The 27,094-nt window shown below is 45.3% G+C and overlaps 1 protein-coding gene across 11 annotated transcripts in view; it reads left to right on the forward strand.

Moving 5' to 3' along the window:
* dip2a (disco-interacting protein 2 homolog A) overlaps positions 1–27,094 on the forward strand; it is a 286,178-nt gene that overhangs the window by 92,983 nt on the left and 166,101 nt on the right. For 8 of the 11 annotated variants that reach the window (XR_006761253.1, XM_045704956.1, XM_045704958.1 and 5 more), the window contains exons 4-5: positions 748–867; positions 18,437–18,664. Coding sequence is in view for 10 of the 11 variants with exons in the window: in XM_045704956.1 (XP_045560912.1) it covers positions 748–867; positions 18,437–18,664 (348 nt within the window). In the remaining variant the exon portion in view is untranslated. Of the gene's footprint in view, positions 1–747; positions 868–899; positions 985–18,436; positions 18,665–27,094 lie in introns of those variants that run through there. The other 3 variants (XM_045704953.1, XM_045704954.1, XM_045704955.1) reach the window with 2 other exon arrangements.

Below are 27,094 nucleotides of genomic sequence, written 5' to 3' on the forward strand. Positions count from 1 at the left end.
ATTTCCGTTCGTTCAAACATGTCAAACGTTGTATAGCATAAATCATTAGGGCCTTTTTAACCAGAACATGAATAATATTCAAGGTGGACGAATGCATACTCTTTTATAACGTATTGGAACGAGGGTACCCAACATGAACTAGCGCTCTAGGTTTCTAATGGTACATCAACGTTCCATGGCTCTTGTTCGGTCAGATCTCCCTCCAGAAGACTCAAAACACTTTGTAAAGGCTGGTGACATCTAGTGGAAGCAATAGGAAGTGCCAAAATATTCCTCAGCCTCTGTGTTTTTCAATGGCATAGGTTTAAAGGTAATACAACACATCAGGTATCCACTTCCTGTCAGAAAATGTCTCAGGGTTTTGCCTGCCAAATGAGTTCTGTTATACTCACAGACACCATTCAAACAGTTTTAGAAAATTTAGGGTGTTTTCTATCCATATGTAATACGTATATGCATATTCTAGTTACTGGGTAGGAGTGGTAACCAGATTAAATCGGGTATGTTTTTTTATCCAGCCGTGTCAATACTGCCCCCTAGCCCTAACAGGTTAATCCAGGATTTGGCTTGTCTGTCCTGGGAACCAGCCATAAATGTGTATTATGGTTGCGATAAGACCTTCAAGTGTCTGTTCCAATGCTGCCATAACCCCAAAGGATGATTCACAGGAAGTGTTCACACAGTGCATGCAGGATGTGTATGACACTGTGTAATAAAAGGTTTGCGTGATCTTTTGTGTTTCTTTAGACCTGCATACAGAAGCCGTTCACGCTGCCTTGGCCAAGTACAAAGAGCGGAAGATGCCAATGCCCTCCAAGAGACGCTCTGTGCTAGTTCAGTCCTCTATAGAGGCATGTACTCCCCCAGGTAAGATCATACTACATTACCCAGAACTCACCTGGGCAAAAGGGAGGAAGATGACAATGCCTTCCAAGAGACGCTCTGTGCTAGTTCAGTCCTCTATAGAGACATGTACTCCCCCAGGTAAGATCATACTACATTACCCAGAACTCACCTGGGCCTTAGACGGTACCCCCTGCTACCCACAACCCATCTGGGCCTTAGATCAGATCCTAACATGGTTTCACTGTGGTGACCTGTCTGTCTGGTGTTGCTGAGTGGGTATTCAGCAGAATTTAACCATTGCCTACAACATGGAAAAGTTTATTGCGTCAAATGGAGAAAACAAATTGAACAGTATTTCACAGTTATGGACATAATCATTACATGTTGATGATCTGGGTTGGCCACGCTGTTCTGCTTTTGTTTAAGATGCAGCTGGTGTTTAGGACCAGATAAGAGCCATGGTGTTTAATTATTTATTTATTGAACCTGTTAGGGCTAGGGGGCAGCATTTAGCCCATAGAGGTTAACCTTATTGAACTGGGCAATAGGCCTGCTGAGGGGACAGGGGCTGGGGGTTAAAAATACAATTAAATACAAATATAGAACAAAACACCCATCACACCGAGAGACAACACTACATAAAGACAGCAGAGCAACAACATGGCAGCAACAACATGGTAGCAACAACATGGTAGCAACACTACATAAAGACAGCAGAGCAACAACATGGTAGCAACAACATGGTAGCAACACTACATAAAGACAGCAGAGCAACAACATGGTAGCAACACTACATAAAGACAGCAGAGCAACAACATGGTAGCAACACTACATAAAGACAGCAGAGCAACAACATGGTAGCAACACTACATAAAGACAGCAGAGCAACAACATGGTAGCAACAACATGGTAGAAACACTACATAAAGACAGCAGAGCAACAACATGGTAGCAACACTACATAAAGACAGCAGAGCAACAACATGGTAGCAACACTACATAAAGACAGCAGAGCAACAACATGGTAGCAACAACATGGTAGAAACACTACATAAAGACAGCAGAGCAACAACATGGTAGCAACAACATGGTAGCAACAACATGGTAGCAACACTACATAAAGACAGCAGAGCAACAACATGGTAGCAACACTTCATAAAGACAGCAGAGCAACAACATGGTAGCAACACTACATAAAGACAGCAGAGCAACAACATGGTAGCAACAACATGGTAGCAACAACATGGTAGCAACACTACATAAAGACAGCAGAGCAACAACATGGTAGCAACAACATGGTAGAAACACTACATAAAGACAGCAGAGCAACAACATGGTAGCAACACTACATAAAGACAGCAGAGCAACAACATGGTAGCAACACTACATAAAGACAGCAGAGCAACAACATGGTAGCAACACTACATAAAGACAGCAGAGCAACAACATGGTAGCAACAACATGGTAGAAACACTACATAAAGACAGCAGAGCAACAACATGGTAGCAACACTACATAAAGACAGCAGAGCAACAACATGGTAGCAACACTACATAAAGACAGCAGAGCATGGTAGCAACAACATGGTAGCAACAACATGGTAGCAACAACATGGTAGCAACAACATGGCAGCAACAACATGGTAGAAACACAACACGGTAGCAGCACAAAACATGGTACAAACATTATTGGGCCCAGACAACAGCACAAAGGGCAAGAAGGTAGAGACATCAATACATCACACAAATCAGCCACAAGTGTCAGTAAGAGGGTCCATGATTGAGTCTTTGAATGAAGAGATGGAGATAAAACTGTCCAGTTTGAGTGTTTGTTGCAGCTCGTTCCAGTCGCAGGCTGCAGCGAACTGAAAAGAGGAGCGACCCAGGGATGTGTGTGCTTTGGGGATCTTCAACAGAATGTGACTGGCAGAACGGGTGTTGTATGGGGAGGATGAGGGCTGCAGTAGATATCTCAGATAGGGGGGAGTGAACGGGTGTTGTATGTGGAGGATGAGGGCTGCAGTAGATATCTCAGATAGGGGGGAGTGAACGGGTGCTGTATGTGGAGGATGAGGGCTGCAGTAGATATCTCAGATAGGGGGGAGTGAACGGGTGTTGTATGGGGAGGATGAGGGCTGCAGTAGATATCTCAGATAGGGGGGAGTGAACGGGTGCTGTATGTGGAGGATGAGGGCTGCAGTAGATATCTCAGATAGGGGGGAGTGAACGGGTGTTGTATGTGGAGGATGAGGGCTGCAGTAGATATCTCAGATAGAGGGGAGTGAACGGGTGTTGTATGTGGAGGATGAGGGCTGCAGTAGATATCTCAGATAGGGGGGAGTGAACGGGTGTTGTATGTGGAGGATGAGGGCTGCAGTAGATATCTCAGATAGGGGGAGTGAACGGGTGTTGTATGTGGAGGATGAGGGCTGCAGTAGATATCTCAGATAGGGGGAGTGAACAGGTGTTGTATGAGGAGGATGAGGGCTGCAGTAGATATCTCAGATAGGGGGGAGTGAACGGGTGCTGTATGGGGAGGATGAGGGCTGCAGTAGATATCTCAGATAGGGGGAGTGAACGGGTGTTGTATGTAGAGGATGAGGGCTGCAGTAGATATCTCAGATAGGGGGGAGTGAACGGGTGCTGTATGGGGAGGATGAGGGGCTGCAGTAGATATCTCAGATAGGGGGGAGTGAACGGGTGTTGTATGTGGAGGATGAGGGCTGCAGTAGATATCTCAGATAGGGGGGAGTGAACGGGTGCTGTATGTGGAGGATGAGGGGCTGCAGTAGATATCTCAGATAGGGGGGAGTGAACGGGTGTTGTATGTGGAGGATGAGGGCTGCAGTAGATATCTCAGATAGGGGGGAGTGAACGGGTGCTGTATGTGGAGGATGAGGGCTGCAGTAGATATCTCAGATAGGGGGGAGTGAACGGGTGTTGTATGTGGAGGATGAGGGCTGCAGTAGATATCTCAGATAGGGGGGAGTGAACGGGTGCTGTATGTGGAGGATGAGGGCTGCAGTAGATATCTCAGATAGGGGGGAGTGAACGGGTGCTGTATGTGGAGGATGAGGGCTGCAGTAGATATCTCAGATAGGGGGGGAGTGAACGGGTGTTGTATGGGGAGGATGAGGGCTGCAGTAGATATCTCAGATAGGGGGGAGTGAACGGGTGTTGTATGTGGAGGATGAGGGCTGCAGTAGATATCTCAGATAGGGGGGAGTGAACGGGTGCTGTATGTGGAGGATGAGGGCTGCAGTAGATATCTCAGATAGGGGGGAGTGAACGGGTGTTGTATGGGGAGGATGAGGGCTGCAGTAGATATCTCAGATAGGGGGGAGTGAACGGGTGCTGTATGGGGAGGATGAGGGCTGCAGTAGATATCTCAGATAGGGGGGAGTGAACGGGTGCTGTATGTGGAGGATGAGGGCTGCAGTAGATATCTCAGATAGGGGGAGTGAACGGGTGTTGTATGGGGAGGATGAGGGCTGCAGTAGATATCTCAGATAGGGGGGAGTGAACGGGTGTTGTATGGGGAGGATGAGGGCTGCAGTAGATATCTCAGATAGGGGGGAGTGAACGGGTGCTGTATGTGGAGGATGAGGGCTGCAGTAGATATCTCAGATAGGGGGGAGTGAACGGGTGCTGTATGTGGAGGATGAGGGCTGCAGTAGATATCTCAGATAGGGGGGAGTGAACGGGTGTTGTATGGGGAGGATGAGGGCTGCAGTAGATATCTCAGATAGGGGGGAGTGAGGCCTAAGAGGGTTTTATAAATAAGCATCAACCAGTGGGTCTTGCGACGGGGAAACAGAGATGACCAGTTTACAGAGGAGTATAGAGTGCAGTGATGTGTCCTGTAAGGAGCATTGGTGGTAAATCAGATGGCCGAATGGTAAAGAACATCTAGCCGCTCGAGAGCACCCTTACCTGCGGATCTTCAGTTGAAGTCGGAAGTTTACGTACACCTTCGCCAAATACATTACACTCAGTTTTTCACAATTCCTGACATTTAATCCTAGTAAAAATTCCCTGTTGTAGGTCAGTTAGGATCACCACTTTTATTTTAACAATGCAAAATGTCAGAATAATATTAGAGAGAATGATTTATTTCAGCTTTTATTTCTTTCATCACATTCCCAGTGGGTCAGAAGTTTACATTCACTCAATTAGTATTTGGTAGCATTGCCTTTAAATTGTTTAACTTGGGTCAAACGTTTCAGGTAGCCTTCCACAAGCTTCCCACAATAAGTTGGGTGAATTTTGGCCCATTCCCTCCTGACAGAGCTGGTGTAACTGAGTCAGGTTTGTAGGCCTCCTTGCTCGCACACACTTCTGTTCTGACCACAAATGTTCTATAGGATTGAGGTCAGGGCTTTGTGGTGGCCACTCCAATACCTTGCCTTTGTTGTCCTTAACTTTTTAAGGATTTTCGGATGAAAAGCGTGCCCAGAGTAAACTGCCTAATACTCGGGCCCAGAGTCAAATATTTGCATATTATTAGTAGATTTGGATAGAAAACACTGAAGTTTCTAAAACTGTTTGAATGATGTCTGTGACTATAACAGAACTGAGAAAAAACCCAGAAAAAACCAAAACCTGAGAAAAAATCCGACCAGGAAGTGGGAAATCTTAGAATTGTTGTTCTTCTTTTGAATCCCTATCAAAACTACAGTGTCTGTGGGGTCACGTTGCACTTCCTAAGGCTTCCATTGGCTGTCAACAGCCTTTAGAAACGCGTTTCATCCTTCTCCTGTTACTGGGCAGATAATAGGAGCTCAGTCAATCAGTGGACTGCCTGAGGACAAAGGACTTGGTGATGCACCAACACGCCGTTCCTTCTTTTTCTTCTTGAATCAATACGCTATTGTCCGGTTGGAATATTATCGACGTTTTATCCTAAAAAGACCCTAAGGATTGATTGTAAACAACGTTTGACATGTTTCTACGAACGGTAATGGAACTATTTGACTTTTCCTGTCTGGATTTACGCTCGCGCGTTATGCCTTTGGATAGTGATCTGAATGCACGAACAAAACGGAGGTATTTGGACATAAATATGGAGTATTTCGAACAAAAATAACATTTCTTGTGGAAGTAGGAGTCCTGGGAGTGCATTCTGACGAAGATCAGCAAAGGTAAGAGAATATTTATAATACTAATTCTGAGTTTAGTTGACCCCAGAACTTGGCGGGTATCTGTATAGCTTGCTTTGATGGCGAGCTATGTACTCAGAATATTGAACAATGTGCTTTCGCCGTAAAGCTATTTTAAAATCTGACACAGCGGTTGCGTTAAGGAGAAGTGTATCTATAATTATTTCAATAACTGTTGTAAATTTTATCAATGTTTATGATGAGTATTTTTGTAAATTGATGTGCACATTCACCGAACGTTTTGGTGGGAATACATTTTCTGAACATCATGCGTCAATGTAAAATTGGGGTTTTGGATATAAATATGAACTTTATCGAGCAAAACATACATGTATTGTGTAACATGAAGTCCTATGAGTGCCATCTGATGAAGATCATCAAAGGTTAGTGAATATTTTAGATGTATTTTTGGTTGTTGTGAAGCATGTCCTTGCTTGGAAAATGGCTGTGTGGTTTTTCTTGTGACGTTTATGTCCTAACATAATCTAATGTTATGCTTTCGCCGTAAAGCCTTTTTGAAATCGGACAATGTGGTTAGATTAACGAGAAGTGTATCTTTAAAGTGGTGTAAAATAGTTGATTGTTTGAGAAAATGAAATAGTGTGTCCCGCAGGTGGGACGGTGACGTTCCACCTAGCCCAGAGAAGTTAAGCCGTTTTGCCACAACTTTGGAAGTATGCTTGGGGTCATTGTCCATTTGGATTGCGACCAAGCTTTAACTTCCTGACTGATGTCTTGAGATGTTGCTTCAATATATCTACATCATTTTCCTCCTCATGATGCCATCTATTTTGTGAAGTGCACCTGTCCCTCCTGCAGACACCTGAACATAAAGCCCCTCTCAGACACCTAAACATAAAGCCCTCCCTCCTGCAGACACCTAAACATAAAGCCCTCTCTCTCAGACACCTCAACATAAAGCCCTCTCTCTCAGACACCTCAACATAAAGCCCTCTCTCTGACACCTAAACATAAAGCCCTCTCTCTCAGACACCTCAACATAAAGCCCCTCTCAGACACCTCAACATAAAGCCCCTCTCAGACACCTCAACATAAAGCCCTCTCTCTCAGACACCTAAACATAAAGCCCTCTCTCTCAGACACCTAAACATAAAGCCCTCTCTCTCAGACACCTAAACATAAAGCCCTCCCTCCTGCAGACACCTAAACATAAAGCCCTCCCTCCTGCAGACACCTAAACATAAAGCCCTCCCTCCTGCAGACACCTCAACATAAAGCCCCTCTCAGACACCTAAACATAAAGCCCCTCTCAGACACCTAAACATAAAGCCCTCTCTCTCAGACACCTCAACATAAAGCCCTCTCTCTCAGACACCTAAACATAAAGCCCTCTCTCACAGACACCTAAACGTAAAGCCCCCCTTCTCAGACACCTAAACATAAAGCCCTCTCTCTCAGACACCTAAACATAAAGCCCCTCTCTCACAGACACCTCAACATAAAGCCCCTCCCTCTCAGACACCTCAACATAAAGCCCTCCCTCTCAGACACCTCAACATAAAGCCCTCCCTCACAGACACCTAAACATAAAGCCCCTCCCTCTCAGACACCTCAACATAAAGCCCCTCCCTCTCAGACACCTAAACATAAAGCCCCTCCCTCTCAGACACCTCAACATAAAGCCCCTCCCTCTCAGACACCTAAACATAAAGCCCCTCCCTCTCAGACACCTAAACATAAAGCCCCTCCCTCTCAGACACCTCAACATAAAGCCCCTCCCTCTCAGACACCTCAACATAAAGCCCCTCCCTCTCAGACACCTCAACATAAAGCCCCTCCCTCTCAGACACCTCAACATAAAGCCCCTCCCTCTCAGACACCTCAACGTAAAGCCCCTCCCTCTCAGACACCTAAACATAAAGCCCTCTCTCTCAGACACCTCTCTAACAACCGTTATATCACCAATTAAAAACCTGTTAAAGGATAAAGGACATGGTCCATAGACACTCGTAACCGTATGTTACCTAAATGTTTAGAAGTTCTAACTTCATTTATCCATTATTATCGAAAGTTACAATCCATGTATGAATATATTCCTTTACCATTGATTACATGGTTATATCCGTTTATACTATGCATCTCATTCAAGCACATTCCTCATCCTTACATATAGGACAGTCCCCCCCCATTCTAGGTTTTTGTTAGGCGATATCCACAGGAATATTGATTTAATCTCATCTCTTACTTTATATTCATTAGGAACTCCTCCAGGTTGTTAAATTGCATCTAAGTATATTTTAGGATCAGATTCATACTCTCTCTCTTTTTTTGTGTTGTGGTCTGGTCCCGTTGTGGTCAATGATGATAAACTGCTCTAACCAATGTACAAAGTCCTGCCCATTTTGCTGGTAAAACATTCAATCGTTTATTTTTATTATCTGCTGTGTCTTGTTTTGTTTTTTTTAGCATCGATAAAGATGGACTTACATTAGTTATGTTACCTCATGCATGATCCTCTTATATATATGCGATTTAAGCCTTTCTCACCAAATGTCTGGACCCCTTGCCATTTCTAATACCCAAGTGGTGTGACACTCTACTGTTGTATTCCCTACATCTATCCCATTATCTTGGTAACTATAGAAGCGTTTATATTTACCACAGTATGTCGATCATTTTCGAGGTCCATCCAATGTTGTTTTGATGTCATAAGCAGCACGTTCGCGTTCTCCCTCATGAGTTTTAGTCATTGCAGTCTTACCTCTACTGCAACATAGCGCTATTCTGCGTTCTATATTACACCAAGGATTGTAGTACTTTCTCTGATTTTTACATCGGATCATTTTTACATTTTACACTTTCTTCAAACGTCGCCGGGTTCAGGAACTATTAATAGATCTGTCGTAGGAGATTTTACTCTATAAGACACAGTTATCTATGTTTCTGTGCCGTGTACTGAGCCCGCGAATACCAGCCATTTTGTGATGCTTTCCAAAAATTCTGGGTCATTGTTTAACTCGGAAGGTAATTTCTTCATTTTGACTATCCTTTTGGATGACATCAAGTCCATATTCTTTGTGTCAACTGGCTTTGTTGTGGTTCTGCTGTTGTCCTAGTTGTTATGTACTAGCACTAGTGAAGGTTGTCATTACCTTTACTGACGCTGTATCTGTTTTCTCAGGGGCTCTGGGTTCGAGTTAATCGAAATACTCGTTATACCGTTTTCCTTCTGGTCTCTCATTAATTATTCTCATAACATATTCTTCCACTTCCTGTTGATTTTAAGGTTATTCATAGTAATTTGACACTCGTCTATTCCTCTATTTACTTTTAAGTTACACCCTTCATTAACACAAATAACTTCTCCTACCACTGGGTGTGATGGTTCCATCCACAAAGTGCTTTCTCTGGTAAAGGTTTGCTTCTCCTGATTGTGAAACATTTCCACAATTCCAATTCCTGTCATTATTTGGTCTGAGATTAGATCCTACTCTTTTCCAAAGGAGATTCAGAAGAAACATGTTTTCCTGTTCTACGTTTGGCTGTTCGGTCTGTTACTGTTTCTTCTATGGTTTTGTTGTTTCTGAGATACTGGAATCTGCACGCCTGGCACCGGCGATCATACCACGTTCAAAGTAGCTCAGGTCACTTGTTTTGCCCAATGCGTCAATTAATGTGAGTGTAGTGAAATGCTTGTGCTTCTAGTTCCTACACTGCAGTAATATCTAACAAGTAACCTAACAATTTCACAATGACTACCTTATACACACAAGTGCAAAGGAATGAATAAGAATATGTACATATAAATATATGGATGAGCGATGGCCGAACGGCATAGGCAAGATGCAGTAGATGGTATAGAGTACAGTATATACATATGAGATGAGTAATGTAGGGTATGTAAACATTATATAAAGTGGCTTGTTAAAGTGTGATACAAAAAGAATTTAAGTAATACATATGATGTAATTAGGTTTAAACATTATATAAAGTGGCAGTGTTTATTGAGTCAGTATGTTGGCAGCAGCCACTCAATGTTAGTGATGGCTGTTTAGCAGTCTGATGGCCTTGAGATAGAAGCTGTTTTTCAGTCTCTCGGTCCCAGCTTTGATGCACCTGTATTGACCTCGCCTTCTGGATGATAGCGGGGTGAACAGGCAGTGGCTCGGGTGGTTGTTGTCCTTGATGATCTTTTTGGCCTTCCTGTGACATCGGGTGGTGTTGGTGTCCATTTTTTAATTTATTCTACCGCGCCCAGAAACCTGCTCCTTTTACTCTCTGTTCCGAACGCACTAGAAGACCAGTTCTTATAGTATTTCGCCGTACCCTTATCCTGCTCCTCCTCTGGTGATGTAGAGGTTAACCCAGGCCCTGCAGCCCCCAGCATCACTCCCATTCTCCAGACGCTCTGATTTGTTGACTTCTGTAACCGTAAAAGCAGTGGTTTCATGCATGTTAACATTAGCAGCCTCCTCCCTAAGTTTGTTTTATTCACTGCCTTTGTACACTCTGCCAACCCGGATGTCCTAGCCGTCTATGAAACCTAGCTTAAGAAGACCACCAACAATCCTGGAATTTCCATCCCTAACTATAACATTTTCCGACAAGATAGAACTGCCAAAGGGGGCGGAGTTGCAATCTACTGCAAAGATAGCCTGCAGAGTTCTGTCTTACTATCCAGGTCTGTACCCAAACAATTCGAGCTTCTACTTTTAAAAATTCACCTTTCCAGAAACAAGTCTCTCACCGTTGTCGCCTGCTATAGACCACCCTCTGCCCCCAGCTGTTATAGACCCCCTTCAGCCCCCAGCTGTTATAGACCACCCTCTGCCCCCAGCTGTTATAGACCACCCTCTGCCCCCAGCTGTTATAGACCACCCTCTGCCCCCAGTGTTATAACACCCTCTGCCCCCAGCTGTTATAGACCCCCTTCAGCCCCCAGCTGTTATAGACCCCCTTCAGCCCCCAGCTGTTATAGTCCCCCCTCTGCCCCTAACCCCCTCTGCCCCCAGCTGTTCCCTGGACACCATATGTAAACTGATTGCCCCCATCTATCTTCTGAGCTCGTGCTACTAGGTGACCTAAACTGGGACATGCTTAACACCCCGGCCATCCTACAATCTAAACTAGATGCCCTCAATCTCACACAAATTATCAATGAACCCACCAGGTACAACCCCAAATCTGTAAACACGGACACCCTCATAGATATCATCCTAACCAACCTGCCCTCTAAATACACCTCTGCTGTTTTCAACCAAGATCTCAGCGATCACTGCCTCATTGCCTGCGTCCGTAATGGGTCAGCGGTCAAACGACCAGCCCTCATCACTGTCAAACGCTCCCTAAAACACTTCAGCGAGCAGGCCTTTCTAATCGACCTGGCCCGGGTATCCTGGAAGGATATTGACCTCATTCCATCAGTAGAGGTGCCTGGTTATTCTTTAAGTGCTTCACCTTAAATAGCAGCCCCATTCAAATAATTTAGAACCAGGAACAGATATAGCCCTTGGTTCTCTCCAGACCTGACTGCCCTCGACCAGCACGAAAACATCCTGTGGCGTTCTGCATTAGCATCGAATATCCCTTGCGGTATGCAGCTTTTCAGGGAAGTCAGGAACCAAAATACACAGGCAGTTAGAAAAGCTAAGGCTAGCTTTTTCAAACAGAAATGTTCTTCCTGTAGCACTAACTCAAAAAAGTTCTGGGACACTATAAAGTCCATGGAGAATAAGAGCACCTCCTACCAGCTGCCCACTGCACTGAGGCTAGGTAACACTGTCACTACCGATAATAGAGCATTTCAATAAGCATTTTTCTACGGCTGGCCATGCTTGACACCTGGCACCCCTACCCCGGCCAACAGCTCTGCACCCCCCACAGAAACTTGCCCAAGCCTCCCCCATTTCTCCTTCACCCAAATCCAGATAGCAGATGTTCTGAAAGAGCTGCAAAATCTGGACCCCTACAAATCAGCCAGGCTAGACAATCTGGACCCTCTCTTTCTAAAATTATCCGCTGCAATTGTTGCAACCCCTATTTACTAGCCTGTTCAACCTCTTTCATATCGTCTGAGATCCCAAAAGATAGGAAAGTTGCCGCGGTTATCCCCCTCTTCAAAGGGGGAGACACTCTAGGTTTACGAGCTGGTCATGGGTGCACCTCAGCCACGCTCAAGGTCCTAAACGATATCATAACCACAATCGATAGGAGACAATGCTGTGCAGCCGTATTCATCGACCTGACCAAGGCTTTCTACTCTGTCAATCACCACGTTCTTATCGGTAGACTCAACAGCCTTGGTTTGTCAAATGATTGCCTCGCCTGGTTCACCAACTACTTCTCTGATAGAGTTCAGTGTGTCAAATCGGAGGGCCTGTTGTCCGGACCTCTGGCAGTCTCTATGGGGGTGCCACAGGGTTCAATTCTCGGGCCGACTCTTTTCTCTGTATACATCAATGATGTCACTCTTGCTGTGGGTGAATCTCTGATCCACCTCTACGTAGACGACACCATTCTGTATACATCTGGCCCTTCTTTGGACACTGTGTTAACTAACCTCCAGACAGCTTCAATGCCATACAACTCTCCTTCCGTGGCCTCCAACTGCTCTTAAACGCAAGTAAAACTAAATGCATACTCATCACCCGGTAGCTGCCCGTCCAGCATCATTACTCTGGACGGTTCTGACTTAGAATATGTGGACAACTATAAATACCTAGGTGTCTGGTTAGACTGTAAACTCTCCTTCCAGACTCACATTAAACATCTCCAATCCAAAATTAAATCTAGAATCGGCTTCCTATTTCACAACAAAGCATCCTTCACTCATGCTGCCAAACATACCCTCGTAAAACTGACCATCCTACCGATCCTCAACTTCGGTGATGTCATTTATAAAATAGCCTCCAACACTCTACTCAGCAAATTGGATTCAGTCTATCCCAGTGCCATCCATTTTGTCACCAAAGCTCCATATACTACCCACCACTGTGACCTGTATGCTCTCGTTGGCTGGCCCTCGCTTCATATTCGTCGCCAAACCCACTGGCTCCAAGTCATCTATAAGACTTTGCTCGGTAAAGGCCCGCCTTATCTCAGCTCACTGGTCACCATAGCAGCACCCACTCGTAGCATGCATATCTCACTGGTCACCCCCAAAGCCAATTCCTCCTTTGGCCGCCTTTCCTTCCAGTTCTCTGCTGCCAATGACTGGAAGAACTGCAAAAATCACTGAAGCTGGAGACTCATATCTCCCTCACTAACTTTAAGCACCAGCTATCAGAGCAGCTCACAGATCACTGCACCTGTACACAGCCCATCTGTAAACAGCCCATCCAACTCCCTCATCCCCATACTGTTATTTATTTTATTTATTTTGCTCCTTTGCACCCCAGGATCTACCGGCACACTCATCTTCTGCACATCTATCACTCTGTCACACATTTCGCCACTATGGCCTATTTTGCACACACTGTATATAGACTTTTTCTATTGTATTATTGACTGCATGTTTGTTTATTCCATGTGTAACTATGTTGTTTGTGTCGTACTGCTTTGCTTTATCTTGGCCAGGTCGCAGTTGTAAATGAGAAATTGTTCTCAACTGGCCTACATGGTTAAATAAAGGTGAAATAAAACTTTTTTTTTTTTAAATGCTGAGCTGTAGTCAATGAACAGCCTGTTTGATGGTTTGTCAGAGGGCGTAGCAGAATTTCTTATAAGCGTCTGGGTTAGTGTCCTTCTCATTGAAAGCGGCAGATTTAGCTCAGTGCGGATGTTTTCTGTCATCCATGGCTTCTGGTTGGGATATGTACGTACGGTCACTGTGGGGACTATGTCATCGAGGCACTTATTAATGAAGCCGGTGACTGACGTGGTAAACGCCTCAATGCCATTGGATGAATCCCGGAATATATTCCAGTCTGTGCTACAAAACAGTCCTGTAGCATCCTGCCAACACAACAATATTTGACCGTATGGGTAGGCTACAGTATTGCTGTGCGATAAGATATGCGCATTTTCTCACCATTGGTGTTTCCATCAAACTTCCTGAAAAGAATCAGAACACAAAATTCACTTTTTTAGCTTTAGTTTTCTCATGTACCCAATAAAAAATATAAAGGTCAATGTGTTTCCATTTTCAACTCTACCGATTAGTTGTCACAAAACCCCCACAGACGTCAATTCAAGGTCTAGTCCACGTTGGTTCTACGTAATTTCATTGAAATCACGTAGAAAAACAATGTTGTTTCTACCAGCCCAATGGGACTGTTTCGTAATAAATGTATCACTAGCCACTTTATATAATGTTTTCATACCCTACATTACTCATCTCATATGTATATACTGTACTCTATACCATCTACTGCATCTTGCCGATGCCGTTCGGCCATCGCTCATCCATATATTTATATGTACATATTCTTATTCATTCCTTTACACTTGTGTGTATTAGGTAGTTGTTGTGGAATTGTTAGATTACTTGTTAGATATTACTGCACTGTAGGAACTAGAAGCACAAGCATTTCGCTACACTCACATTAACACCTGCTAACCATGTTTATGTGATAAATAAAATTTGATTTGATGGGCCTACTCAGTTCTTGGCACGTGCGCTGTAGTTAACAGTTTGCATATAAGTTAGGTTACCTACATGAAGAACTGATTTTGGATAAAAGTGAGAATATTCTTATTTGTCAAATGGTTTGAAGGTAGGCCTTGAAATACATCCACAGGTACACCTCCTACTGACTCATGATGTCAATTAGCCTATCAGAAGCTTCTAAAGCCATGACATCATTTTCTGGAATTTTCCCAAGCTGTTTTAAAGGAACAGTCAACTTTGTGTATGTAAACTTCTGACCCACTGGAATTGTGATACAGTGAAATATAAGTGAAATAATCTGTCTGCAAACAATTGTTGGAAAAATGACTTGTGTCAAGCACAAAGTAAATGTCCTAACCGACTTGCCAAAACTATAGTTTGTTAACAAGAAATGTTTGGAGTGGTTGAAAAAATGAGTTTTAATGACTCCAACCTAAGTGAATGTAAACTTCCAACTTCAACTGTATATACAATACACGTCAACATATAGGAGATAGGATATTATTACAGCAGAGAGTGATGGCTCCTTATGAAATGAATTATTGGGATCAAAAGAAGTCAACATTTCACTGTTATGAAACCAATGAGCTTATTAATTCTTCACTATCCCTGGCTAAACCTGGACTATTTCCATTAATCAAAAACAAGTTTTAAACACTCCAACCTAAGTGGATGTAAACTTCTGACTTCAACTGTATGAAAGTAGAATCCCGTTGTTCATTAGTTTACTCCAGTTAGGTGTGGTGTGGTAGGGTTAGAAAGTAATAAGAGAAAATATATTTGAAAGATGGGGATTTATATGTTTATGTATTAATGTGTGTATGTATAGTAGCAGTCATACATTTGGACACCTACTCATTCCAGGGTTTTCTTTATTTTTACTATTTTCTACATTGTAGAATAATGGTGAAGACATCAAAAGTAGTATTAAGTAACACATTCCACAAATTAACTTTTTAACAAGGCACACCTGTTAATTGAAATGAATTCCAGGTGACTACCTCATGAAGCTGGTTGAGAGAATGCCAAGAGTGTGCAAAGCGGTCATCAATGCAAAGAGTGGCTACTTTGAAGAATCTCAAATATAAAATATATTTTGATTTGTTTTCCACTTTTTTGGTTACTACATGATTCCATATGTGTTATAACATAGTTTTGATGTCTTCACTATTATTCTACAATGTAGAAAATAGTACAAATAAAGAAAAACCCTGGAATGAGTAGGTGTGTCCAAACGTTTGATTGGTGCTGTATTTATCTGTATATGTACACTACCATTCAAAAGTTTGGGGTCACTTAGAAATGTCCTTGTTTTTGAAAGAAAAGCACATTTTTTGTCCTTTTAAAATAACATCAAATTGATCAGAAATACAGTGTAGACATTGTTAATGTTGTAAATGACTATTGTAGCTGGAAACGGCAGATTTTTAATGGAACAGGCCCATTATCAGCAACCATCACTCCTGTGTTCCAATGGCACGTTGTGTTAGCTAATCCAAGTTTATCATTTTAAAAGGCTAATTGATCATTAGAAAACCCTTTTGCAATTATGTTAGCACAGCTGAAAACTGTCCTGCTGATTAAAGAAGCAATAAAACTGTCCTTCTTTAGACTAGTTGAGTATCTGGAGCATCAGCATTTGTGGGTTCGATTAGAGGCTCAAAATGGCCAGAAACAAAGAACTTTCTTCTGAAACTCATCAGTCTATTCTTGTTCTGAGAAATGAAGGCTATTCCATGAGAGAAATTGCCAAGAAACGGAAGATCTCGTACAACGCTGTGTACTACTCCCTTCACAGAACAGCACAAACTGGCTGTAGAATAGAAAGAGGAGTGGGAGGCCCCGGTGCACAACTGAGCAAGAGGACAAGTACATTAGTGTGTCTAGTTTGAGAAACAGACGCCTCACAAGTCCTCAACTGGCAGCTTCATTAAATAGTACCCGCAAAACACCAGTCTCAACGTCAACAGTGAAGAGGCGACTCCGGGATGCTGGCCTTCTAGGCAGAGTTCCTCTGTCCAGTGTCTGTGTTCTTTTGCCCATCTTTAATCTTTTATTATATTGGCCAGTCTGAGATATGGCTGTTTCTTTGCAACTCTGGCAGACAGTTGCATTGGTGGAAGCTACAATCTATCTGCATTATTAAAGCTGATCAACCCCCCAAAAAATTATAGAAAGACCAGGGAGGTTTCCCATTGCCTCACAAAGAAGGGCACCTATTGGTAGATGGGTAAAAATGACAGTGCTTAATGGATTACAAAAATAATAAAGAGAAAATTATTGTACAGTCCAGGTGTGCAAAGCTCTTAGACTTTCTCAGAAAGACTCACAGCTGTCATCCACGCCAAAGGTGGTGTTTTTAGCTATTGACTCAGGGGGTGTGAATACTTATAAAAATTAGATTCATGCATTTTCATTTTCAATAAAAAAACATTTTTTCACTTTTGTCATTAAAGGGTATTGTGTGTAGATGGGTGATACATTTGAACAAACAAAAAATGTTTTGAATTCAGGCTGTAACAACAAAATGTGGAATAAGTCAAGGGGTGTGAATACCTTTTGGAAGACACTGTATTTAATCTGTAGCCTAATAAACAGCTTCCCGAGTCGTAGTGGGAGGACCACACACCATATCACGTGACTACAAGTTTACTTCAATATGGTGCTGGTTATTATATACATTTTTGCACATTAAGGTGTTTTCACCGCCATTTCTCCTATAATTAATTGTACAGACACAAGAAGATCCCGCCATGCCGAACGAACAAATGATCTGTCGGCATTTCTAGAATGATTCCGAAACTGTTTCCATCACAGCTGTCGTGATGTGTTTTCCTACGGTATGGCCCCTATACATTTATTTACATAAGACTAAAAACACCACCAAATCAGATCCAAGTGATTTTCATTTGAGAAATCTCTTCCAAATTATTCCCACGCATATCGATGGATATTTATGATCCTCTGTTTCTTCCAAGGTCCTGCCTTTTCTAGGGAGTTTTTCCTGGCCACCCCTCATAGCCTGGTTCCTCTCTGGGTTTCTTCCTAGGTTCGTGCCTTTCTAGGGGAGTTTTTCCTAGCCACCCCTCATAGCCTGGTTCCTCTCTAGGTTTCTTCCTAGGTTCTGGCCTTTCTAGGGAGTTTTTCCTAGCCACCCCTCATAGCCTGGTTCCTCTCTGGGTTTCTTCCTAGGTTTTGGCCTTTCTAGGGAGTTTTTCCTAGCCACCCCTCATAGCCTGGTTCCTCTCTAGGTTTCTTCCTAGGTTCTGGCCTTTCTAGGGAGTTTTTCCTAGCCACCGTGCTTCTTACACCTGCATTGCTTGCTGTTTGGGGGTTTCTGGCTGGGTTTCTGTACAGCACTTTGTGACAACTGCTGATGTAAAAAGGGCTTTATAAATAAATTATATTGATATACAAATGTAAGCCAAGTTTGAAATTATTATGTTTTGGTCAAATATTATATCCGTTTAGGCTTCTTGCGGTCAATTTGCAGTCTACAAATTTATTTCTAAGCATGTTCGGGCCCCTGACCGTCCGCTCAACAAAAAAATCGTCCGGTGGCTGAATCTAGTTGATGATCCCTGCCCTGTGGTACGGGTTTCAGCCGGTGGCTGAATCTAGTTGATGATCCCTGCCCTGTGGTACGGGTTTCAGCCTTGAGTCTGTCTCGTCCCCTAGTTTCCATCCTCCGCCCTTCCAAGGCATGAGTTGGTTGCATAGTAATAAAATAACCCAATGGGGCCCAGTTCACAAGTAGTGCACTGCATAGGGAATAGGGTGCCATTTGGGACTCACCGTGGTACTTCCTGTCTCTGTCTGCTGTGACCCTGCCTCCCTGCCTGTTTTCAACCTCTGACCTCACAGACACGTCCTCGGCGTCAGAAGACGAGGGTTCACTGCGTCGTGCGGGCCGGATGGTGTCCTCCACGCCGTACCAGAACCACCCGGCGCCGAACATAGAACACTGGTTTAACAGAGTCATCCAGGGCTCCTCCACCTCCTCCTCTGCATCCTCCACCTCATCCCATCCTGGAGGGAGGGGCCACGCTACCACCGCCGTGCTGGCTGACCTCATGGCATACACCCAGATAGGTAAAACACCTTTACCTATCCACACCCAGATAGGTCAAACACCTTTACCTATCCACACCCAGATAGGTCAAACACCTTTACCTAACCACACCCAGATAGGTCAAACACCTTTACCTAACCACACCCAGATAGGTCAAACACCTTTACCTAACCACACCTAACCACACCCAGATAGGTAAAACACCTTTACCTATCCACACCCAGATAGGTCAAACACCTTTACCTAACCACACCCAGATAGGTCAAACACCTTTACCTAACCACACCCAGATAGGTCAAACACCTTTACCTAACCACACCCAGATAGGTCAAACACCTTTACCTAACCACACCCAGATAGGTCAAACACCTTTACCTAACCACACCCAGATAGGTCAAACACCTTTACCTAACCACACCCAGATAGGTCAAACACCTTTACCTAACCACACCCAGATAGGTCAAACACCTTTACCTAACCACACCTAACCACACCCAGATACCTCATTCATTCTGACTCAGTCCTTTTAGGCTTGTTCACCACACAGCAAGGCCCTAAAACCCTGAGGTCATCCAACTACTGTAGATGCAGTGCATTCGGAAAGTATTCAGACTTCAGACTTTTTCCACATTTTGTTATATTACAGCCTTATTCTAAAATGGATTAAATAGTTATCTCCCTCATCAATCTACACACAATAGCCCATAATGACATCACAAACGCCCATAATGACATCACAAACGCCCATAATGACATCACAAACGCCCATAATGACATCACAAACGCCCATAATGACATCACAATAGCCCATAATGACATCACAAACGCCCATAATGACATCACAATACCCCATAATGACATCACAATACCCCATAATGACAAAGCGAAAACTGTTTTTTAGAACAGAAATACCTTATTTACATAATGATTTACACCCTTTGTTATGAGACATGAAATTGAGCTCAGGTGCTTCCTGTTTGCATTGATCATCCTTGAGATGTTTCTACAACTTGATTGGAGTCCACCTGTGGTAAATGCAATTGATTCAACATCATTTGGAAAGGCACACACCTGTCTATATCAGGTCCCACAGTTGACAGTGCATGTCAGAGCAAAAACCAAGCCAAGAGGTTGAAGGAATTGTCCGTAGAGCTCAGAGACAGGATTGTATCAAGGTACAGATCTGATGAAGGGTATCAAAACATTTCTGCAGCATTGAAGGTCCCCAAGAACACAGTGGCCTCCATTTCGTTAAAAAGGAAAATGCTATTGCAAACTCTTCAATAAGGAATTGAGACCAAAAGCTCAAGAGAAGTTTCAAGTGTTTAATACCAAGGATACAGTCAGCTGAGTCCATACATTTAGAAAGATCACAACACATTGTATACTCTTCCCTTGTAGGCATCACCTCCCCAGCTATACATTTTATGACCCCAATGAGTTTCCCTCCTTTCCCCCGTGGAATGTCCATGGTCCTCTCTTCGTTTATCCAGATGTCAGAATCACACCCTGAACATCTTCTGTCCTGGGCCTGACCCTCCTCTCTGATCCTAGGCCCTGAACATCTTCTGTCCTGGGCCTGACCCTCCTCTCTGATCCTAGACCCTGAACATCTTCTGTCCTGGGCCTGACCCTCCTCTCTGATCCTAGACCCTGAACATCTTCTGTCCTGGGCCTGACCCTCCTCTCTGATCCTAGACCCTGAACATCTTCTGTCCTGGGCCTGACCCTCCTCTCTGATCCTAGACCCTGAACATCTTCTGTCCTGGGCCTGACCCTCCTCTCTGATCCTAGACCCTGAACATCATCTGTCCTGGGCCTGACCCTCCTCTCTGATCCTAGGCAACATCCTCTTCTCTGATTTAGGCCAACCTTTCTAAACAAGCATACACACAGTTTCATGTCCTAAACTCCATTCATACTCACAGTAATCATTCACTGAACAGGATACAAACAAATTACAGTTTAAAACATTTTCCATTTGAACAGAATCCATCAGTCCCCCCAATTAAACCATAAACTCTTCTTATTGTTTATATCACTAAACAATCATTTAACTGCTGGCTGTAGACTTTCTTCTTCTTTGGTTTTCTCCAGACCTGAGTGTGACAGACTTAATAGAGAAAATACTAGAAAACACAAATAAAAACATTAAATTAAAACAATCCAATTTTTCGACTGATTTATCATGATCACCTATGTAGACATGTTTATAAACCTTATCATGAGCATCTATGTAGACATGTTTATAAACTAAATGTCTGACCACAGCTTGAGGAACCCGACCGACACAATCTCCCCCTGAACACTATGCCCACTGATATGCTTTTCTGCTAAGGTCCACAAGAAGTAGGGCGCTAAATGTCCACATTATGCTTTTCCTCAGTCTTCCATCAAGGGCTACAGGATCACGAGATGTTTTTCAGCCAAGTCCTCCTCACTGTGTCTACCTCCTAAAGCTACCCTAAAGACGCCAGCCGCAGCCTGAATCAATTTCAGGTGACCTAGTCCTCCTGTATCTAGAGGAGAGCCGAGGTGACCTAGTCCTCCTGTATCTAGAGGAGAGCCGAGGTGACCTAGTCCTCCTGTATCTAGAGGAGAGCCGAGGTGACCTAGTCCTCCTGTATCTAGAGGAGAGCCGAGGTGACCTAGTCCTCCTGTATCTAGAGGAGAGCCGAGGTGACCTAGTCCTCCTGTATCTAGAGGAGAGCCGAGGTGACCTAGTCCTCCTGTATCTAGAGGAGAGCCGAGGTGACCTAGTCCTCCTGTATCTAGAGGAGAGCCGAGGTGACCTAGTCCTCCTGTATCTAGAGGAGAGCCGAGGTGACCTAGTCCTCCTGTATCTAGAGGAGAGCCGAGGTGACCTAGTCCTCCTGTATCTAGAGGAGAGCCGAGGTGACCTAGTCCTCCTGTATCTAGAGGAGAGCCGAGGTGACCTAGTCCTCCTGTATCTAGAGGAGAGCCGAGGTGACCTAGTCCTCCTGTATCTAGAGGAGAGCCGAGGTGACCTAGTCCTCCTGTATCTAGAGGAGAGCCGAGGTGACCTAGTCCTCCTGTATCTAGAGGAGAGCCGAGGTGACCTACTCCTCCTGTATCTAGAGGAGAGCCGAGGTGACCTAGTCCTCCTGTATCTAGAGGAGAGCCGAGGTGACCTAGTCCTCCTGTATCTAGAGGAGAGCCGAGGTGACCTAGTCCTCCTGTATCTAGAGGAGAGCCGAGGTGACCTAGTCCTCCTGTATCTAGAGGAGAGCCGAGGTGACCTAGTCCTCCTGTATCTAGAGGAGAGCCGAGGTGACCTAGTCCTCCTGTATCTAGAGGAGAGCCGAGGTGACCTAGTCCTCCTGTATCTAGAGGAGAGCCGAGGTGACCTAGTCCTCCTGTATCTAGAGGAGAGCCGAGGTGACCTAGTCCTCCTGTATCTAGAGGAGAGCCGAGGTGACCTAGTCCTCCTGTATCTAGAGGAGAGCCGAGGTGACCTAGTCCTCCTGTATCTAGAGGAGAGCCGAGGTGACCTAGTCCTCCTGTATCTAGAGGAGAGCCGAGGTGACCTAGTCCTCCTGTATCTAGAGGAGAGCCGAGGTGACCTAGTCCTCCTGTATCTAGAGGAGAGCCGAGGTGACCTAGTCCTCCTGTATCTAGAGGAGAGCCGAGGTGACCTAGTCCTCCTGTATCTAGAGGAGAGCCGAGGTGACCTAGTCCTCCTGTATCTAGAGGAGAGCCGAGGTGACCTAGTCCTCCTGTATCTAGAGGAGAGCCGAGGTGACCTAGTCCTCCTGTATCTAGAGGAGAGCCGAGGTGACCTAGTCCTCCTGTATCTAGAGGAGAGCCGAGGTGACCTAGTCCTCCTGTATCTAGAGGAGAGCCGAGGTGACCTAGTCCCCCTGTATCTAGAGGAGAGCCGAGGTGACCTAGTCCCCCTGTATCTAGAGGAGAGCCGAGGTGACCTAGTCCCCCTGTATCTAGAGGAGAGCCGAGGTGACCTAGTCCCCCTGTATCTAGAGGAGAGCCGAGGTGACCTAGTCCCCCTGTATCTAGAGGAGAGCCGAGGTGACCTAGTCCCCCTGTATCTAGAGGGAGAGCCGAGGTGACCTAGTCCCCCTGTATCTAGAGGAGAGCCGAGGTGACCTAGTCCCCCTGTATCTAGAGGAGAGCCGAGGTGACCTAGTCCCCCTGTATCTAGAGGAGAGCCGAGGTGACCTAGTCCTCCTGTATCTAGAGGAGAGCCGAGGTGACCTAGTCCTCCTGTATCTAGAGGAGAGCCGAGGTGACCTAGTCCTCCTGTATCTAGAGGAGAGCCGAGGTGACCTAGTCCTCCTGTATCTAGAGGAGAGCCGAGGTGACCTAGTCCTCCTGTATCTAGAGGAGAGCCGAGGTGACCTAGTCCTCCTGTATCTAGAGGAGAGCCGAGGTGACCTAGTCCTCCTGTATCTAGAGGAGAGCCGAGGTGACCTAGTCCTCCTGTATCTAGAGGAGAGCCGAGGTGACCTAGTCCTCCTGTATCTAGAGGAGAGCCGAGGTGACCTAGTCCTCCTGTATCTAGAGGAGAGCCGAGGTGACCTAGTCCTCCTGTATCTAGAGGAGAGCCGAGGTGACCTAGTCCTCCTGTATCTAGAGGAGAGCCGAGGTGACCTAGTCCTCCTGTATCTAGAGGAGAGCCGAGGTGACCTAGTCCTCCTGTATCTAGAGGAGAGCCGAGGTGACCTAGTCCTCCTGTATCTAGAGGAGAGCCGAGGTGACCTAGTCCTCCTGTATCTAGAGGAGAGCCGAGGTGACCTAGTCCTCCTGTATCTAGAGGAGAGCCGAGGTGACCTAGTCCTCCTGTATCTAGAGGAGAGCCGAGGTGACCTAGTCCTCCTGTATCTAGAGGAGAGCCGAGGTGACCTAGTCCCCCTGTATCTAGAGGAGAGCCGAGGTGACCTAGTCCCCCTGTATCTAGAGGAGAGCCGAGGTGACCTAGTCCCCCTGTATCTAGAGGAGAGCCGAGGTGACCTAGTCCCCTGTATCTAGAGGAGAGCCGAGGTGACCTAGTCCCCTGTATCTAGAGGAGAGCCGAGGTGACCTAGTCCCCCTGTATCTAGAGGAGAGCCGAGGTGACCTAGTCCCCCTGTATCTAGAGGAGAGCCGAGGTGACCTAGTCCCCTGTATCTAGAGGAGAGCCGAGGTGACCTAGTCCCCCCTGTATCTAGAGGAGAGCCGAGGTGACCTAGTCCCCCTGTATCTAGAGGAGAGCCGAGGTGACCTAGTCCCCCTGTATCTAGAGGAGAGCCGAGGTGACCTAGTCCTCCTGTATCTAGAGGAGAGCCGAGGTGACCTAGTCCTCCTGTATCTAGAGGAGAGCCGAGGTGACCTAGTCCTCCTGTATCTAGAGGAGAGCCGAGGTGACCTAGTCCTCCTGTATCTAGAGGAGAGCCGAGGTGACCTAGTCCTCCTGTATCTAGAGGAGAGCCGAGGTGACCTAGTCCTCCTGTATCTAGAGGAGAGCCGAGGTGACCTTGTCCTCCTGTATCTAGAGGAGAGCCGAGGTGACCTAGTCCTCCTGTATCTAGAGGAGAGCCGAGGTGACCTAGTCCTCCTGTATCTAGAGGAGAGCCGAGGTGACCTAGTCCTCCTGTATCTAGAGGAGAGCCGAGGTGACCTAGTCCTCCTGTATCTAGAGGAGAGCCGAGGTGACCTAGTCCTCCTGTATCTAGAGGAGAGCCGAGGTGACCTAGTCCTCCTGTATCTAGAGGAGAGCCGAGGTGACCTAGTCCTCCTGTATCTAGAGGAGAGCCGAGGTGACCTTGTCCTCCTGTATCTAGAGGAGAGCCGAGGTGACCTAGTCCTCCTGTATCTAGAGGAGAGCCGAGGTGACCTAGTCCCCCTGTATCTAGAGGAGAGCCGAGGTGACCTAGTCCTCCTGTATCTAGAGGAGAGCCGAGGTGACCTAGTCCTCCTGTATCTAGAGGAGAGCCGAGGTGACCTAGTCCTCCTGTATCTAGAGGAGAGCCGAGGTGACCTACTTTTAACAGAATGGTTCCTGTATCTACTCTGTCAGCTGAGCAGAGAACAACTTCACCACATATTAGTGCCAGTGGTCCTGAAGAGAAAGAGGGATGGAGAGAGAGAGAGATGGTTTCAGGCCATTCTCATTTATTGTAACTACACAGACTGACAGAGAAGACGTTATCACATCTGTATTTCAATCAGATTGTATACTGCTAGAGGTTTACAATGTTGGCTTTTATTTGGTTCAGAGCCTGACCCCTCTTGGCTCCCCCTCCTCAATCACTGGCCTCTTCCCCTGTGAGGGTCTTCCCCAGTCTGTTTTCACCCTTCCTCTTCCTGTCTGTCACCATTCCTCTTCCTGTCTTCTGCCACGTTGTTAGGCTACATATCGTTGTTTCTTCTGTAGTGAAACACATCTGTCCAGTTTGACAGCCGTGTTGTTAGGATACATAGCTACTGGTGAGCGACCAATATAATTTCAGTTGTTCACGTATTGCACTATGTCCACATCCTTCTGGATGAGCTGAATGATGACAACAGGGATTGGTTGCTAGGTTTGACCTCCAGCCAATGTGTTCCTGAGCTTGTTGCTAGTTGGCAGGACCAGAACATAAATAGCCTACTAGCTTCCCAATTCATTTACCAGAACATAAATAGCCTACTAGCTTTCCAATTCATTTACCAGAACATAAATAGCCTACTAGCTTCCCAATTAATTTACCAGAACATAAATAGCCTACTAGCTTCCCAATTCATTTAATAAATGACTTTAGTGGGATAATCAATTCGATCTGATTACAGTGGGTAAAATCACCAATGTCTCTATTGATAGTCCTACCTACTCTATTAAAATACTTGAATCTTACCGTATTTCTCCAATGCCAAACCAGTGTGTCTTGTTTACAACAAAACTGTTGCTGTTTGCAAATAATTCAATATGAGATGTCATGGGGCGGCAGGGTAGCCTAGTGGTTAGAGCGTTGGGCCAGTAACCAGCAGGTAGCCTAGTGGTTAGAGGAGGCAGGTAGCCTAGTGGTTAGAGCGTTGGGCCAGTAACCAGCAGGTAGCCTAGTGGTTAGAGGAGGCAGGTAGCCTAGTGGTTAGAGCGTTGGGCCAGTAACCAGCAGGTAGCCTAGTGGTTAGAGCGTTGGGCCAGTAACCAGCAGGTAGCCTAGTGGTTAGAGCGTTGGGCCAGTAACCAGCAGGTAGCCTAGTGGTTAGAGCGTTGGACTAGTAACCAGCAGGTAGCCTAGTGGTTAGAGCGTTGGACTAGTAACCGAAAGGTTGCAAGTTTGAAACCCCAAGCTGACAAGGTACAAATCTGTCGTTCTGCCCCTGAACAAGGCAGTTAACCCCCTGTTCCAAGGCCGTCATTGAAAATAAGAATTTGTTTAACTGACTTGCCTAGTTAAATAAAGGTAAAATAAAAGAAATTATGAATCCATGCATGGTACGTTCAGATTTTCCACCCCAGACATGAGACCTGAATCCGACGCAGGATGGAGGTAGGCTTATTTAAGGAGTGTATGGTGCAGAGGTCGACCTCTAACGGCTGTATGGTGATCTCTAACGGATGTATGGTGCAGAGGTCGACCTCTAACGGCTGTATGGTGCAGAGGTCGACCTCTAACGGCTGTATGGTGCCGCGGTCGACCTCTAATATATTGATAACCTAATTGTCAAACAGTTAAGACTACGTCTTATTTCTTAGCGCTCGTCTTAGCGCTCGTCTTAGCGTTCCAGAAATAGTGATCCACACGCGAGTGGTGACTGCATCTCAACTCATATTTCTTCTAATTTATCCAGTTATATTCCATTCTCTTGTTTTTATCATGGACATATTCCCACCAATATTGTAATTTAGTTTTCACGTGTGTTTTGCACATTTTATCAAGCTGTTGAGGCATGCTGCTATTTATGCCAAATCATTTGCCAGCTGACCGCTGTAGGTAGGCTCTCCTTCTCCGTGGCCGACGTGAGTAAAACATTTAAACGTGTTAACCCTCGCAAGGCTGCCGGCCCAGACGGCATCCCTAGCTGCGTCCTCAGAGCATGCGCAGACCAGCTGGCTGGTGTGTGTACGGACATATTCAATCAATCCCTATCCCAGTCTGCTGTCCCCACATGCTTCAAGATGGCCACCATTTTTCCTGTACTCAAGAAAGCTAAGGTAACTGAGCTAAATGACTACCGCCCTGTAGAACTCACTTCCATCATCATGAAGTGCTTTGAGAGACTAGTCAAGGATCATATCACCTCCACCCTACCTGACACCCTAGAGCCACTCCAATTTGCTTACCGCCCCAATATGTCCACAGATGACACAATCGCCATCACATTTTCCTAACCCATCTGGACAAGAGGAATACCAATGGAATGACTGCGCGGCCATGCACAGCTCCAACTCAATCATCAAGTTTGCAGACGACACTACAGGTGGTAGGCTTGATTACCAACAACGACGA

Source organism: Salmo salar, chromosome ssa21, assembly GCF_905237065.1.
Source record: "Salmo salar chromosome ssa21, Ssal_v3.1, whole genome shotgun sequence".
Taxonomy (NCBI): Eukaryota; Metazoa; Chordata; class Actinopteri; order Salmoniformes; family Salmonidae; genus Salmo; species Salmo salar.